Genomic DNA, 16680 nt, shown 5'->3' with positions numbered 1-16680 from the left:
GTGTTAGACTCAGAATACATTTATGTAATACAGTGAGCTTGATATTAAAGTTTTTTAAACCGCTTGAGTGCCGGGTAAACTTTGTGAATGGCACGACAGACAGCACTTTTCCCCCAAGTTTTCCGCATCTCCAATAGTGTAAAGGAAAGAGCCAGTCGCAAAGAATCTCAATGCAATGCAAACAGTTTGTGTCGTTGTTAAAGCCCAACTTCAACAATGCGAACATTTAACATGTGGTTCCAACAAATTAATGTATATGACACCCTCACAAAAAACAAAACAATCTCTCAATAAGTAGAATATCGCACTGCGCTAAAGTTTTTTGCTGTTTTTTTCCACTATATATTTTTTTAGAAGCACACATTTTTAACAGCCTGGTCTGAAATAACTGCCTAAAAAACTACAGAGAGCCAAAGACATTTATAAAAGCTCTACTGAAACATAATGCATACAGAATAGCTTGTGATTTTTCTCATTTTTAAGTCACATTGGATAAAAGCATCTGCTAAATCAAGGATTTGAAGAGACTTTCAACCAGCATAACAAAAAGTGTTTCAGGAACAAATCACCTACCCTGCCTTTAATAAACATACTAAATATTGTCTGAATCAAAGTTTAAAAATACACAAGGTAATATCTGAGGTTTAGAAGATAGAATAAGCAATATCACAAAAGCAAGAGTGTCTTTTTTTCCCAAATTTGAGCACAGCTGATCCATCATTAGTTCTGATTCTGAACCGCTGACAGAAAAAGCTGAACATTGAACACCGTAGCAAGTTCAACATTACCCTGTTCCCGCTGCTTGGGTAACAGCTTTACTATTTGCTATATTTCCCAACACTACATACAGCAAAAGTTCAGGACTTTTGACGTTTTGGGCTTGACTGATGCTGAAACTGGTTAGTGGTATCCGTATACATATATATATATATAATATTTCTTGATCTTACATCAAATCCTGAGCCAGTGACCCGAGAGCCGACCCTCATTACACACGGCAGTGCCGGTGAGTGACATTCAACACTCGCACCTGAGAGGATTATTCTCTGTCACGTGACGTCATGCTGGGGTGAAGAGAGCGCTGAAGAGGAGCTGTTCACTCGCACAGGTGCTTCACACTGACACTCCAACAACATCATGAAGGTCATGAAGGCAGCTTTTCTCATCGGTGAGTCTCATCTATATTAAGGATTAGTGAGCTTTTAGCAGTTCAGCGCTCCATTGATCCAGGAAGTTCTTCTGGTGGAGTTATTGAAATTGATTTATCATGTGCTTGTGCCTGAACATTTGCTAAGTGTTGCTAAGTGTTTCTCTGTATTGCGCTTGAAACTGGGACTGAAATCTGTTATTAAGTGTGAGTACATTACAATTTTGAAGAAAGAAAGAAAGAAAGAAAGAAAGAAAGAAAGAAAGAAAGAAAGAAAGAAAGAAAGAAAGAAAGAAAGAAAGAAAGAAAGAAAGAAAGAAAGAAAGTTAGTTTCAGGGGAACATGTAAGAAAGTTTGACACTGAAAAAAATTAGATTTCCTTTCTTCTACATTGTAAAGTTTATTGGAATACGTTTTACACACACACAAAAAATACAATTTCAGTCTTTCTACTTCAAAATTTGCCTTTCCTGTGTAATTATTTATGAAATTTACAAGCAATTTCTGAAGTGAAAATTCTGTCCTAACCCCACACCAATTATTTTCTCAGTGCATCAAAGATAAATATTATTTTAGAACGTTCTCAAATATTAATGGATGATAAGGATCATGAGCTTTTGTGTTGCTGTCATTCAAGCAAACGGGACGCATCAAATACGAGCAGATTCTGAAAGGCATGTCAGTGTGTCATACAGAAACTTACAATGGTTTCAAAGGAGACATCTTTACAAGACTCGTGATGCCTCCGTGTAGAACAGGTGGATTGTTGTTTCTCGTTGCGTTAAGTTTAAAGCAATTATGAGTTTATTATTTTCTGTTCCAGCATCACATCTGCTGTTCCAGCTAGTTTCCATTAACACATCAAGAACTTCACATATGGACGCTTGTGTTTCTAAACGCGTCTGCAGAAGTGAACAGGCTGTCCTCAGAGATATCTGCAATTATAAAGGTACAGGTTTCTTATTTAAACTCCTATGAAGCGAACAGAATGTCATCCATAATGCAACCAATTACTTGTTTAATGGGACAGGACCGGGGTTGGCTGGTGTCATGGGGTTAATAACTGGGTGCCGTCAAAAAAAAAAAAAAAAAAAACCTGAATGTTTGCCTTCTTGATTCATACTAGTTGATTCTGTCAAGGCATTAAAAATTAAAAGCTTCTGAGGTGAGAGGGGGAGGTTGGGACACTGGAGTATAAGATGAATGAATAATTTATAGCACATTTGAACATTACATCTAAACACACAACAACCAAATGTAAAAGTAAAACCATTAAAAAAAATCATTCTTGAAATACATTATAATTTATTTTTATAAAAAAAATGTATTACTTGCCAAAGCAGAATTTCTCATTTTAATTTTATGTACTAAAATTTACATTTAAATAAAAATGAATAAAACTATGTAGACATTTTTTTTAACTCCTAAAAATGATTAAAACACAAACTAAAATTAAGAGCTACATTAATTCGAAAAACATAAAAAAATCTAAATATTAATAAGAAACTACTTTAGTATCTCAGTTATACTAAAACACCACTGATACAACAAGCAGAGCTTGTTAACCACTATTATTTCTATGAGTTGAGTTATTCTGAGATATTCAACGAAGAGAACACTTCACGATCAAGTCGTATTTGCTAACATTAGTTAATGCATTTGTTAACCTGAAATAACTATGACAAATATATTATTACAACATTTATTAACCTTTGTTAATGCCAATCCCTGTCTCCTCTTGTGAAACGTCCCGTCACTGTGTTGGCAGAAACCGGATTAAAGCGCAATAGCCTTGAGCAAACTGCACACCTCAAACGGTGGCCGTATGCGCATCGAGGAAAGGAAAAGGGTCTGGCTTGAGGGCATGCTGAAGTTGTTTGTTGGCTGTGCTTGAGTGTGTGTGTGTGTGTGTGTGTGTGTGTGTTAGAGAGAGAGAAAGAAACATATTGGCCTCAGGGAAGCAAAGGGAATAACAATTTATGAGATCATCAGTCCATATTCACATATGATGTTGACTGTGATGTTGATGCGTTTTAACATCTGACCTTAATAATAATTTTGGAAAACCACTGGGGGCACTTTAGAAATCATAGATAATTATGCAGCCCAATTAAAGGATTAAAGGCTTGATAAACAATCAGTATTGCATCACTTACAATAGCTATTAAAAATGTATGAACGCATTGTGTGATCCAGATGAATAGAGTTCACTCATGTCAAAGCTGTCATGTTGAAAGTGCTTCTAGTAAAGTCTGCTTTTATCTGTGTGGAAAGATGGAGGCTGCCACACGCCTGACGCAAAGGTGTGTAACGCCACCCTTCAGATGATGTTGAGCCGCTGGCCGGCGCTGGGAGTGTGTGTGTGTTCTGGGCTGGATCCGTGCCGCGCTCTACAACAGCTGTACTCTCAGTGCCAGCATCGCTTGGGTATACACCACCACATACATTACACACTGCAATATCAGTAACACTTTATAATAACTGCATGCTATTAATCATTAGTTAAGCATTACTAAACAGTTAATTCATCATTTATAAAGCATTAATATACATTAATAAGCAGTTTATAAATACAGTTATAAATGCTGTATTCTTGATTTATAAGCATGTGTATAATGTGTTTAATAATTGTATTTTCTTAATTTATTAATGATCAATGATGAAGTATAACAGTATTTACAAACCAGTTACATTATTTACCATTATTTACAAACTAGGTGTTGTCATTGATTAATAAGATCACTTAGAAAGTATAAGTAAATGTAGTAAATTCAGGAGTTATAAAGCGTTTAGTAGTGGTCAGTTCACTATGTGTGTGAGCTCATCTAAAGTGAGGACTAGTTAAGTCCTTTAAATCTCCTTTATAAATGCTTTACGAGGCATAACTAGTCCTCACTTTAGATGAGCTCACACACATAGTGAACTGACCACTACTAAATGCTTTATAACTACCTGAACTAACCCTGAATTACAGTAGAAATACATGTTAATAAAGCATTTATTAACACACTAAGTAACTATTACTATATGTCTGAATAACAATATGTATTTAAACAGTTTATTAATCATTTACTTACAATTTCTAAGTGATCTTATGAACCACTGACAACTCCTAAATAACTGGTTTGTAAATGATGCAATACTTCATTTAGAAATGATAAATTGATCATTAATAAAGTATGAAAATACAGTTATTAAACACATTATAGATATGCTTATAAATCAAGAACAAAGCATTTATAACTGTATTCATAAACTGCTTGTTAACGTCTATTAATGCTTTATAAATGATGAATTAACTGTTTACTAATGCTTAACCAATGATTAATAGTGTGCAGTTATTATAAAGTGTTACCGCAATATCAATCATGGAAATATGAAACTAGCTAAGCTCTATACAGACAGCATGCTGTGGATTTACTACAGCCACATTTCACTCAATTCCCTCAGTTTGGAAAAACAAAAAATGTATTGTATAGTAATGCACTTAAGTCTAAAACATTGTTTTTAATGTGCAATACCAAGTCAAGCCAGTGTTATATACGTAGTGTCTTTTACATGGTTTCAAAGCAGATTTACAGAAATTAAATCATTTTTCTTTCTTTTTTTACACCACCTTAATGCCTTATTGTCCATATTGAGCAGTTATGGTATGCAATTTCAGTGAAATGTGCATTCATTTTAAGTGTGTTAAATTTGATTTGTGTGTGTGTGTGTGTGTGTGTGTGTGTGTGTGTGTGTGTGTGTGTGTGTGTGTGTGTGTGTGTGTGTGTGTGTGTGTGTGTGTGTGTGTGTGTGTGTGTGTGTGTGATTGTTTTTACTAACTGAGGGTTGAGTTGTTGTCTGTGGTAATTGAGTTTTGGGTAGGACTCTGAAAAACAGTTTAAATTTGGCAAATTCACTGGAAAATCCTTTTGAAGAATCTGCATTCAGCTCTTCTCCATACAAATTAAAGTGACTATTTGGCTGTCAAGCCCCCAAAAGGACACAAAAGAAATTAAAAATAAAAAGTAATCATGAAAGTATCATAGAAGTAGTCACTATGACTTATTGGCAAGATAGTTTTGTTAACATTCCCATTAAGTTATGAAAAGTTAGTTCTGTTCAAATGTTTTTAAACTTTCAAAACATCCCATGTTTTTGTTTTTGTTTTATGTGTTAAGAACGTTTCTTCTTTTTGTTAGAGGAGAACATTCTGAGAATGTTCCCTGTAAGCTGATCCTTCTAATGATTAAATTACTTTCTGAGAATAATGGTAATTATTATTAATTAACAGAACTCAGTTTACCTGGAGCGATGCGTCACTGGATCATTTGTAATTCCTAAGAATTCTGAGCTTTGGCAAAAGGGATTTTTTTTTGGGTGTGTGAATAATGACTTACATACAGGTTTGGATCGGCATGAGGGCGAGTAAATGCTGACAGAATTCTCATTTTTCTTTAATGTTTTCCAGCTCAAAAAAGCAAGAAACTTGAGGCAGAATGGAAAGCCAGTGGTAAGATATTGTTCTGTATATAGAGGTTCAAAGCCTTCTGTAAACTGATAACTGCATGTATGCTGTGATCTCCTCATTGGACACTCTCATAAAGTGTTGTCAAAAGTACTGACTTCGGTACCAAGTCGGTACTGAAATTTAAAAAAGATGACGCTTTGAGCGCTGTTGAGCAGAATCATAAACTCCTCTGATTGGCCATTGTGTTCACACGCTCATCGGATTTGTCTGTGATTGGCTACAATGATGTTGTATATATACTACACCGAGCGCTTACACAGAAACACACGGGAGTGTTTGAAAGCAGGACCGGTCCGCTGATAGAGTCCTGCTTGTGCTTTCAAACACTCACGCTTCCTAACACTCTCAAACACTTCTGTGCGCTGATCATTGTAGCCAATCACAGACATATTTGATGAGCTTGTGAACACAATGGCCAATCAGAGGTGTTTATGATTCCGCTCGACAGCGATCAAAGCGTCACATTTTTAGAATTTCAATACCGACTTGGTACCGAAGTCAGTACTTTTGACAACACTACTCTCATACCCTCGATCCAGTACACCACACAAGCAGATCCTGTCTTGAGGAGATGAAGGCTTGTCTTGGGGAGGAATCCTGCAACAGGCTGATGGTGCCATTTGTCCAGGAGTGTAACGCATACCAATGCAACCCCAGCCAGTGCACACAGGCAATGAAGCAGTTCTACTCGGCTCTTCCTCACGACGTGGCTGAGAGACTGGTGTTCTGTGACTGTGATCGAGAAGACCAGGAGTGCCAGCAGATGAAGGCCTCTCTACACTCTGGATCCTGTGCTAGCGACCCGTCACACACTCCCTGGACCTGCCTGGAGGCGCTGGACACATGTTCTGGAGATGAATCCTGCAGGTGAGCCCTGAACACTGATGGCAGATCATTAACAACATGATTTACACTACGACATGTTCATAGAACTGCATTTCTGTCAACTAGGGGTGTAACGATACCCTCATGTCACGATTCGATACATATCACGATACTAAACTCACAATATGATGCTCCAAGACATATGGTAAAAGGTTAACAAAAAATTTACTGTTGATTAAAATGCTAAATTTGGTATTACATTGTGTGTGTAAGTGAATAGGCTTGGACTTGGTGCTGGAAACAAAAAGCACAGGACAATAGAGACACCAGAATAACAATATTCATGATTCTGAAGCTGAAAATCTTAGACAAATATGCTTTCACTCTTTTACTGACTAGATATAATTAAAATAATGTAGGACACTTTTTACTGGTAACAAGACATTTGGCATTATTAGGATACTCAAATATTCCCCCATTGCATTATTATACATTATATTCAACATTATATATAGTAGTTTAATGTAGTAATGACACTAAAACTCTGAAAACTTGAATGTTTACCCACACACAACTATACACAATACATATTGTCACTATCCACGATATTGCGATACATTGTTACACCCCTTCTCCAATTATAGCTCTTCGCCCCTACGTTGACAAGTCACATTTTGGGATGCCAAGTTATTTTGATAGTCCACTTTAGACTTTCTACCAACTAAGTAACTTTGCAACTACATGTCAACTAGCAGTCATTAGAGTATTATAGAGTATTAGTAGACTGTCTGCTTAAAATCTGCTAACACTTTATTTGATGCTCCAAACAGACATTATACTGACTAGAAGTAACTTTGCAAGTAAATGTCCACTCATCCCACTAACCATAACAGTCTACTAATACTCTAATGAGAGTTAGTTGACATGTAGTTGCAAAGTTACTTAGAGATAGTTGAATGTCTAAAATGGGCTTAAAGAAAATTTACAATTTTATTATTTTAGAGCATTTCAGTCTAACCACAACACGTTTGAATCCAGGCTGAAATAAAGTCAATTTCTCACCAATCCAAGGTATTCCAGGTACGAGGTGAGGATTTATCAGTATTCCAACAGATCAACAGTTGTAGTGTAGAAATTCAACAAGAAATGTTCAAAACCATAACAAGGCAAGAAGGAAATCTTCAACAAAGGAGTATAACACAAGTTCAAATCACAGTCCAGATGAAGAGTCCTTAATGACTGATGAATGAGGCCAAAAGAGAACAAATATTCAAAACGCATAACAAAATGCACAATTCACGATGATAACAAATGTAGGATTACAATATCTATAGGCCTACTACTTCCATTGAGCTGTAGAACTATAGATGTTCCTCAAAATAGGGTTGAGTTGAGCAAACACTCAAAGTCTGCGTCCGGAATCTCATACTCTCTGATTAGGTACTTATTTTGAATATGTATTTATTTTGTGACCACTAAAAAAGTATGTTCTATAAAGTATGGATACGACATCTCGCTCTTCCTCATCTATTTAAGCATCTTAGGAAGTTTTCTTTAGCATTTACTTTGCATTTCATTGCTGCATTGGAATAAAATCTATTGTGAAAAAGATTAAATTGAGCAAGTCATCCAGAAAAGTACTAGTCAGTGTTTACTAATATATGATTCACTACACACAGTAGAGTCCAATGTGGCCAGAGAGTGTGAGATGAAACGAGTGCAGAAATCAAAAGACACATACACATGCCAGATTAATGCTGCTTGCATTGTCTTAAAATTGTCCCATTCGTCTTTGGTTGATTCTTTTCAGATTTGTGTAAATCATGTTTCTTTGCTGAAAAGACCAACATGAATTTACATTCTGGCCAAGGCTAAGATTCAAACATACAAAATGAAGGTAAAACACGACTCTTAGGGGTGCATGAGCAGAGACGAGTTTATTAAGATATGCCACACATTTGCCACAAATTTGCCAAATCGTGAAATATTCACAGATTAGTGTTGGTATAGATGTGCTGTATGGCCCAGATGATGAAGCTGGTAGACAAGCATGGTCTCTCCGGTTGACTGGAGAACTTTTAGGTAAGCTGGATGATGCTGCTGATAAAAACCAACTCTTTGCTATTCACAGGCAGATATTTAACACGTACCTGTCCAAGTGTTTTGGGGAAGAGGACGCTGCATATGATTCGCCCAGTGAATGGCTAAATCGTATAAACCCTGACATGTTTATTGGGGAAGACCTCCAATGCCGGGTGGCATTTGTGGAAACAATGGGTTCAATACTTCATCACCCATGTACTTGTGATGGATTACATCATCATGACCAATATAAGTGCAATGAGCTGAGACAAATTTTCCAAGACAAGTCCTTCTTCAGTAAGTACTTTCAGAGGTCGTTGGCTAGTTTAACTGTGCGGTTGTATTCAACGTGAAGTATTGTTGGCATAGTCTCGTTGTGATTGATGTGTTCTGATTTAACCACTCAAATCGCAGAGTTCTCAAAAACCAAAGAAAATTTCCAACATGAAGAATTAATCATGAGGCGACGACCAACCAATGAGCCAAGCGCTGATCAGCAGTGTTTAGGTGGTGAAACTGTCCAACATGGACAATCCGATGATTTAAGGAACAGGCAACACCCAACCAATGAATCAAGGGTTAAGCAGCAGTGGTTGAGTGGTGAGTTGATTCTCTTAAAAAGTGGGATTTCGCTAGCCTGGCAAGCCAGACCTACATCAAGATGTTAGGTCTGGCAACTCTCCATAGACACGGCTCAATCCGAGGGGTGGGACAAACGGCTGTCTTTCAAATTCCCTCTGCACGCAATAGGACAGCACTTCAACCAATCAGAGCGTTTTCCCAACAGCGGAGCTAACGTTAGTTGATAGATTCAACTTTTTAATCTGGCCGGCAAAACTACGAACACATCTTCCTTTTTTAAGAATGACTTAAGTGTCGTCCTTTGCTCTTTTCTCAAAGAAAAACTTAACTCCAAGTCCTCCAGAGTCGCGGCCAAAGCCGATTCGAAAGGCTGTTCTCCAGCAGCAGCAGCCACCATTCTTTGTTTTCAAGTAGCAGGGAACCGTCGCAACTCTGTCATCATTATGTTAAGCCCGCCCCGCCTACTCTATACCCGATGTGATTGCCCTGACCCAATTTAGGTTTTTACAGCTCGAAAGTCAACGGAGAGTTGCTAGACTACCCTGGCTGCAAAAATGTTGCTGCCGCTAGGGTGCGTCTAGATTTCTAGGCAAGGATTTCACCTTAAACGTGCACTTTTCCTTTTTCATTACTGATGTAATTAAACATATTGTCTTTGTTTATACCAGATCAACTGTTGCACCTACTGATATATGTCTCTGCATTAACGGTAGTGGTGTTGTTCATTGTCAGCCTTGTTTTGCTCAGACTGAGGTAAGTTGTCATTAGTTTAATGCATTATGATGCACACAAAATAATGTAGAGAGTATAATTTAGTTAATTCTATGAGAATTATTACTTATTACTTTACTAATGATTTTTGTTGCCTTTATTTTAAGGAGAATACACCAAGCTGCTGGTAAATCAACTTTTGAGGCCCATCAGTCAAAGTCTCTAACGTTGTCTTCTGTTATTTTATAAAATTCTGGTTTCTTTAGGGGAAACTTTGCACATTGTAGTTAAACCAAGCTGCCAACATTTTCTACTTGAAACGCTGACTTTATCACGTCCGTAACTTAAAGGAAACATCCCATAGCACCACAAAAAACTTTAAATGAAGTGCATCATGAGCTTATAATAAATTAGTTGTGCTCTCAAGTAATAAACAAGTTATGCTTTGTGTGTAGTTCAGTATAGCCAATTGTTTGTAATGGTCTTCTCTGGTTCTGTTTCAGGGCATAAACTCTAAATAAAGTGTTAATGAGCAACATTTAGAGTCTCTAATGTCAGTTCTCTCATTCAACTTGATTAAGTTATGGAAGATGAATATCCAGCACGAGGAAAGAGGTCATATATGTTCCTGTCTTCTTCAGCCCATCTGAAATTCATCAGGGTACATCAGTCTGTCTTGTCTCCTTTCCTGCCGACACTCGACACCTCGATCCAGATGTTTTTAAGTCTAATGATGTGTTTCCTGAACCCCGGTGTCAGGAGCTCACTAAATCACCATTAGGAACTTCACCACAGACATTAATGAGGCGTTTCACCAAAGTCGTTGTCTTACCCCTCATGGTTAAACTTTTATCACAAAGGGTTTAACAGTGTTGAAGACGAACATGCTTTTTTCATTAACTCATTTATATTTGCATATTATTATACATAATAGTTTATTGCAACAACACTTGTGTTTATTTAATTTTACATGCTCTCAAGCCTGTATGCTTTTATAAAGATTTGTTTTTAATAACTCACTTTAATGACTTATATTTACATAATATAATTTTAATCTTAATGGTTAATCTTAGAGTATCTATTCATGGTTACAACTTTTAAGATAATAGTGACGTATAATATATAACAAAGTTATAGGCAAAAATAACAACTGTATTCATGATAACATTAATACACTGGGATGCACATCTTTTGAAATGCATTATATATACAGGCAGCAAGTAAACTCTAACCTTTCTACATTATCTCTGTGTGTCTTTCCGATTAACTCTGTGTGCCTAAAACTAAATTGCACATCAGGGATTAATAAAGGTAAATGTTTGAAATATTCAGCAACACTAGTAGGTATATGGGTATCGTTTGAATTTTAGCGATTCAGCTTAGCCATTCAGATTCTTATCGATTCCAATAAGTAAAACATTTAGAAATCTTATTCTTAAATTTACTCTTACTCTTTGCAAAACATTCTCTTGCTGCTAAATACCATGAACAAAAATCAGCAGCCTTAAAAACCCTTACATGAGGAACGTTTGCCTATGGTTTTAACAAATATACCACAGCAAAACAACTAGACTAATATCAGTTTTGAATATTAAAGACAAATACACAGTCAGTAATAAAGTAAGAACAAATAAATAGGCCTAAAACTGAACAAAGTTCAGGTATGCAATTTAAATAAAAAAATATTCAAATGCCAAATAACAGGACATAGTTTTATACTATTAATAAAATATATATTAATCTTTAATACAATTACAAAAGTTATTCAGTCAAGAACAGGGAGTAGTTTTCATTTTCTTTTGTTATTTGATCCAAAATCATTAATGCAGAAGGCAGCAGGGTTATTAGGCTGCTGTCACTTTAAGACTGAATGCACGGATCCAATATACTGTTACGCATGCATTTTTTCCTCCACTTTTTACGTTTACTTTAAGCAACACTAAGGAACTTTTCCTCTGCGGTCCCCCTACAGGTTGGAAGTGGAATTGCCATTACCGCTGTCGTAAATAATTTCGCCGCCCGCAGCCGACTGTCGCACGCACGCTCGCTGTTTATCCAGCATCGGCTTTGAAATGAACGATGTCCACAGACAAGGTAGAGTATGTTGCATGATTTCATGAAAGTATGATGTATTGTGACATCAGAAACGAAGAAAAACTAAATAATGACTATTGTAACGCTTGCTGTAAAGCAAGTCAAATTTGTAGATTTTTCTCATTCGAACTACAGAAACGCGACCCGGTTTGGCAAACTTGCATGTGGTTATAGTAGATATAGGGCCGCAAAGCGAATCCAGAAGTGCCTTTCACCCTGTTACGACTTGATGAACCACTGATACGATTTTGGAAACATTATTTTAAGGTACATTTTTTTCCATAGTGTTGCTTTAAGACAAAACCGATATTTTGACTATCATTTTGTGTATGTGTCTGTTCGATCACAAGAAGATGTGAAAGAGAACTCAATTTGTGAAAAAAAAAAAGGAATGCAGAAGAAAATAAATGAAATGTACACATCAGTCTGCTATGTCAGTAATTGGGCTGGCCCTGCCTTCACTTGTTAAATCACGCGGGGATCAAGTTCTGGCAGTGTGCTGTAATAAACAGCTGTGTGTGCTTTCGCTTATACACAGCTGAGAGTGAAAAGGGCTGAATATCTATTATCTTCTCAAATATAAGCAATATACAGGCAAACAGAGCGCTGGTTTAACACTCACCCACAACAATTAGAGCCCTTGATCAACATGGCAAGAAGAGTAGGGTAAATGATAGACCGCGAGAGATCAAGGCAAACATGTTTGCTCAGAGTACATCCCACCTGTATTTAAACTAGATCTAAAGAAATATGGAGATGCAAGCTGTCAGTCAAAAGTAGGCAGACTCATGAATGTCTTAAAAAACTATTTTATTCACCAAATTACTTAACATATATACATGCAGCCTTTACTAACAAGAAACGATGGCTTCCAAACGTGTCCAACTATAACAACACAGGTTAAAAAGTTGGTAAAGATATGTGATGTTAGTACAAAGACAGGAAAAAGCAATTTAGTACAAAGACAGCATTAAGGAACAATGCCATAGATATTAAATCAGACATTGTTAATGTTCAAATGATTTGCACTCCATATTTATAAAGTGACTTTTATAGTTCCGACTTGCAGAATGTTTGAAGTGCTGATATGGCTGTGCATACTACCGTACATTAATGTGATTTAAAGCAGCATATGCAGCCTATATTACTTGGTGGAGGAATTAATTATTATAGCTATTAATATTAATAAACGTACAGATTTAATACTTATGTCTTAACATATTGCTGTAGATTGTTTGCGAATACTGTGAACATGACAGTACATGATGGGAAAGATAATAAGCAAACTCTGACTGCTTTAATGTCACCTGGGGTGATTAATCTACTCTCTCTCTGCAGGATTGTAAGTGTATTGAGTAGGATATGAATCATGAAAAAAATGATTTACTCTCACAGGGGGTAATGAGCCTCTTATCATGTATAAATGGGGGATGTTATCTTGGCCATCTATTTTCTTTTTGACAGAAAAGGAAGTGGCTCATTTCTTTGGTGTAAAATGTGCGCGCGCACACACACACACACACACACACACACACACACACACACACACACACACACACACACACACACACACACACACACACACACAGTAGATATTATTAACTTGAATACTGCATCAGCAGCTCTTAAAATGGAAAAAATATATTCTATGTTTTGCCAATATTCCCATTGAGCTATGAAATCATTAGTTTCTGAATGTTCAATATATATTTTTTTAAATGTTTAAAAGAAAACAAATCTTGGTTATACAAACACTGAAGGAACATTCCATTTTATTACAAACTTTAAGGGAAAGTTACTTTTGAATGTTCTCTGAACCGTCTGAAACAAGTAGTTGCAACATTTAAGAAATGTCAGACAAAAGTCCAACTAAATCGTTTCAGAAAAAAACCATTCTACAATCCATGTATAAATAATGTTTTTTGCGAACATTATTAAAGAGCAGATAACTTTGGACGGACATGCTATTAACTTTACTGGAAGAACGTTTGTTCATAACTTTGAGAAAACCTTGCCAGAACAACATGAGAAGTGTTCCCTGTTTGCTGGGATACTCCCCCTCATATTCACTGGCAGACAAAGCAGAATCTCAAAGATTTGTTCTTCATTTCACATTATTTTCATTATGTTTCATAATGTTTGTTGTTGTTGTTGTTGTAGTTGTTTAATATGGTCTTAGACTTTGGACTTCACTGTATGTATTTTTTTAGTTAGAATGAAAAGGCTAGATGTTTATAGCAGCCTGGCTGACCTTGGAGTTACTGGTTCGATTTAAGGCTCTGCAGATGAAATCTCCTGCTTCCATCACCTTCAACATGTCCACCCCCTGCATCACAAACACAAACAGGCTCAACTGAGCAGGTGTAGACACCAGGGGGCGCAACAGCAAAAGAAACTGAAGTCAGAGTTTAGTGTTGCTGAGATGCTATCTGTGAGAGGATTAAAAAGAGGAGGCAGTTAAAGGGTGTGGATAAAACATGTGTGAGAAACTGTAGAACATAATTACTGCCACCAGAATATCAGGTATATCAGGACTGTTATCCACAATTTTACCTAATAATGCCCTCCAGACACCCTTTCACACACCCATGCCTATATTCTATGACAAAAACAATTTTCCACATTTTGTTCAAATGTTCTTGAGACAACAGGGAAAACTGAGTAATGGAAAATCTGGGAGTGTAGTCGAAGTGTATGTATAAACATATAGTGTGGTCTCAGAAAGTATGTGGATACAAAGGCCAAGCATAGAAATGTGTGCATGTCTTTGCATGATGTAACAAAACATCAGACCAAGTGTTATTCATTTTAAAAAGCAAAATGTCTCACAATTATACAATAGACATGCTGCCCAAAATGATGCCAAAAAAGTATCAGGACACTTTCTAATTGTAGAAATGTGTAGAACTTAATTAACATGAACTCCACCTGTGGTTTCTCTGCTTGCACACATCCACTAACTTCATGCATCCGCCTTACTCATACATCCACAGAGAAAAAAACGTACAAAAATAGCTCAGAAAAGTGAAAATGAAAAAAGCTTGTGGAAACCATTTGTTTGATTCCAGTTTGATGCCAGCATTTGATCGATACCAGTTGTTTGGTAATTCTTCATCTAATGACATTCAGACATGTTTTGGCCATATACTTTATTGAAAATGGGTTTTCAATAAAACTATAGAGAAAACAGAGAAAAGGCTGTTGTCTTCCCTTTTGCCAAATAGGTAGGAAAACATCAATACCCATAATGCACTGGGCATGTTGCCGTCCAAGGCCACTCCCACCAGTCTGCTATAGATACGCTTACCAGAGTCAAACACCGCCTTGATTTAGTAGGAAATACTGCTTAGCAAACTTTTAGTCAAATGGTGTTGACTAGTATTGTTTCCGGTGCAAGAATTCAAAGAGTAAATGTTTAGCGGGAGTGAGTTACTTTCAGTTTCAGTGAAGGATCCAGCGTGTTGTAGGCAGCGGATAAAGCTGATTATAAGGTTATACAATCCGATCTCACGGGAAAACGTACAAATTCTACGAGGTGGCTTATTCGTACGAATTCATACGACCTGACTCGTACGAATTAGTACGATTTTTGCAAAATCGTACATATTTTACGAATTTGCCAATTCGTATGAATTCATACGAATGACCTACCCCTGACCCCGCCCCTAAACCTACCCATCACGTGGGTTTAGACAAATCGTACAAATTCGTACGAGTGAGGTTGTACGAATTAGTACGAATTAGCCAACTTTTTATCATTCGTACGAATTTGTACGAATTGGTCGTGAGATAGCGTTGGGTTATAAGGTTATATAGGTTAAACGATTATAAAAATCGTAAATACAGAGAGAAAGCCCCGACGGGAAATCTGAAAAACCTCAGAATAAAACAATTTAAATGATAACTGCAACTTTATATCTCACAATACTTACACTATAACTTGAAATTGCGAGTTTATATCACTCAATTCGGAGAAAAAAAGTCAGAATTGAGAGATATAAAGTCGCAATTAACTTTTTTTTTTTTTTATTCTGTGGCGGAAACAAGATCCCATAGTTTTAGGCCAAACGGAGGGGAAAACGTTCCGTCGGTTCAGCCAGTCAAAAGGCATCGCATGCAGGTCAGAAAGCTGTTGCCATAATCTTTTGCCATAATGCTGTTTAAGGAGTAGACAAAATACACTACAATCTTCAATGATAAACCTACTCTTATAATAACTGTTCTGTTAATAACCCTCTGCTGATCCGACTCTTCTTGTGCTGGGATACAAACATGAAGAAGTATGATCTGCAATTTTCACGTAAAGAACCAGAACATATACTACATATACATAAAGAACATATACGACGCTACAACGCATTCTCATCCTTGGGCGTAATAATACTGACGCTTTTGACATTTCGTCTACATCGAACGCACATGGCACCCTTTAGCGTCAATATGAGACGCACAGAGCTTTGTTCGGTTATGGGTAGGTTTAGGTCTAGTGTAGGGATAGGGTTAGACCGCTAGGACGCGCCTTCTGGCCCATTTCTATCTGCGTCTCATATTGACGCTTAAGGGTGCCATGTGCGTTCGATGTAGACGAAATGTCAAAAGCGTCAGTATATGACGCCCTAGGATGAGAACGGGCTATACTACCTACATTGCATACAAAGCAGGTTGAACATTGGCGACAGGACACTTCAAGTGTCTAAACGTTCTGTTGTTTACTAACGTAACATTC

General features: G+C 36.8%; 2 protein-coding genes across 2 annotated transcripts in view; one reads left to right on the top strand and one right to left on the bottom strand.

The window, feature by feature from the left end:
• The first annotated feature begins 1084 nt into the window (after positions 1-1084).
• gfral (GDNF family receptor alpha like) lies at positions 1085-10831 on the top strand. Its single transcript, XM_082153906.1, has 9 exons — positions 1085-1168; positions 1971-2096; positions 3422-3574; positions 5601-5642; positions 6200-6527; positions 8617-8864; positions 8982-9167; positions 9818-9902; positions 10028-10831. Exons 1-9 carry the CDS (start codon positions 1138-1140, stop codon positions 10107-10109), a joined length of 1281 nt encoding a protein of 426 aa, XP_082010032.1. The 5' UTR covers positions 1085-1137; the 3' UTR covers positions 10110-10831.
• Positions 10832-12339: 1508 nt separating this feature from the next.
• Positions 12340-16680, bottom strand: part of hmgcll1 (3-hydroxymethyl-3-methylglutaryl-CoA lyase like 1) — a 36227-nt gene continuing 31886 nt past the window's right edge. The window contains exon 9 of the mRNA XM_082153908.1: positions 12340-14280. Within this exon, the coding sequence (XP_082010034.1) occupies positions 14179-14280 (102 nt within the window). The 3' untranslated portion in view covers positions 12340-14178. The remainder of the gene's footprint in view (positions 14281-16680) is intronic.

This window comes from Leuciscus leuciscus (assembly GCF_965113295.1).
Source record: "Leuciscus leuciscus genome assembly, chromosome: 22".
NCBI classification, from domain to species: Eukaryota; Metazoa; Chordata; class Actinopteri; order Cypriniformes; family Leuciscidae; genus Leuciscus; species Leuciscus leuciscus.
This window is presented reverse-complemented; position numbering and strand designations above follow the sequence as displayed.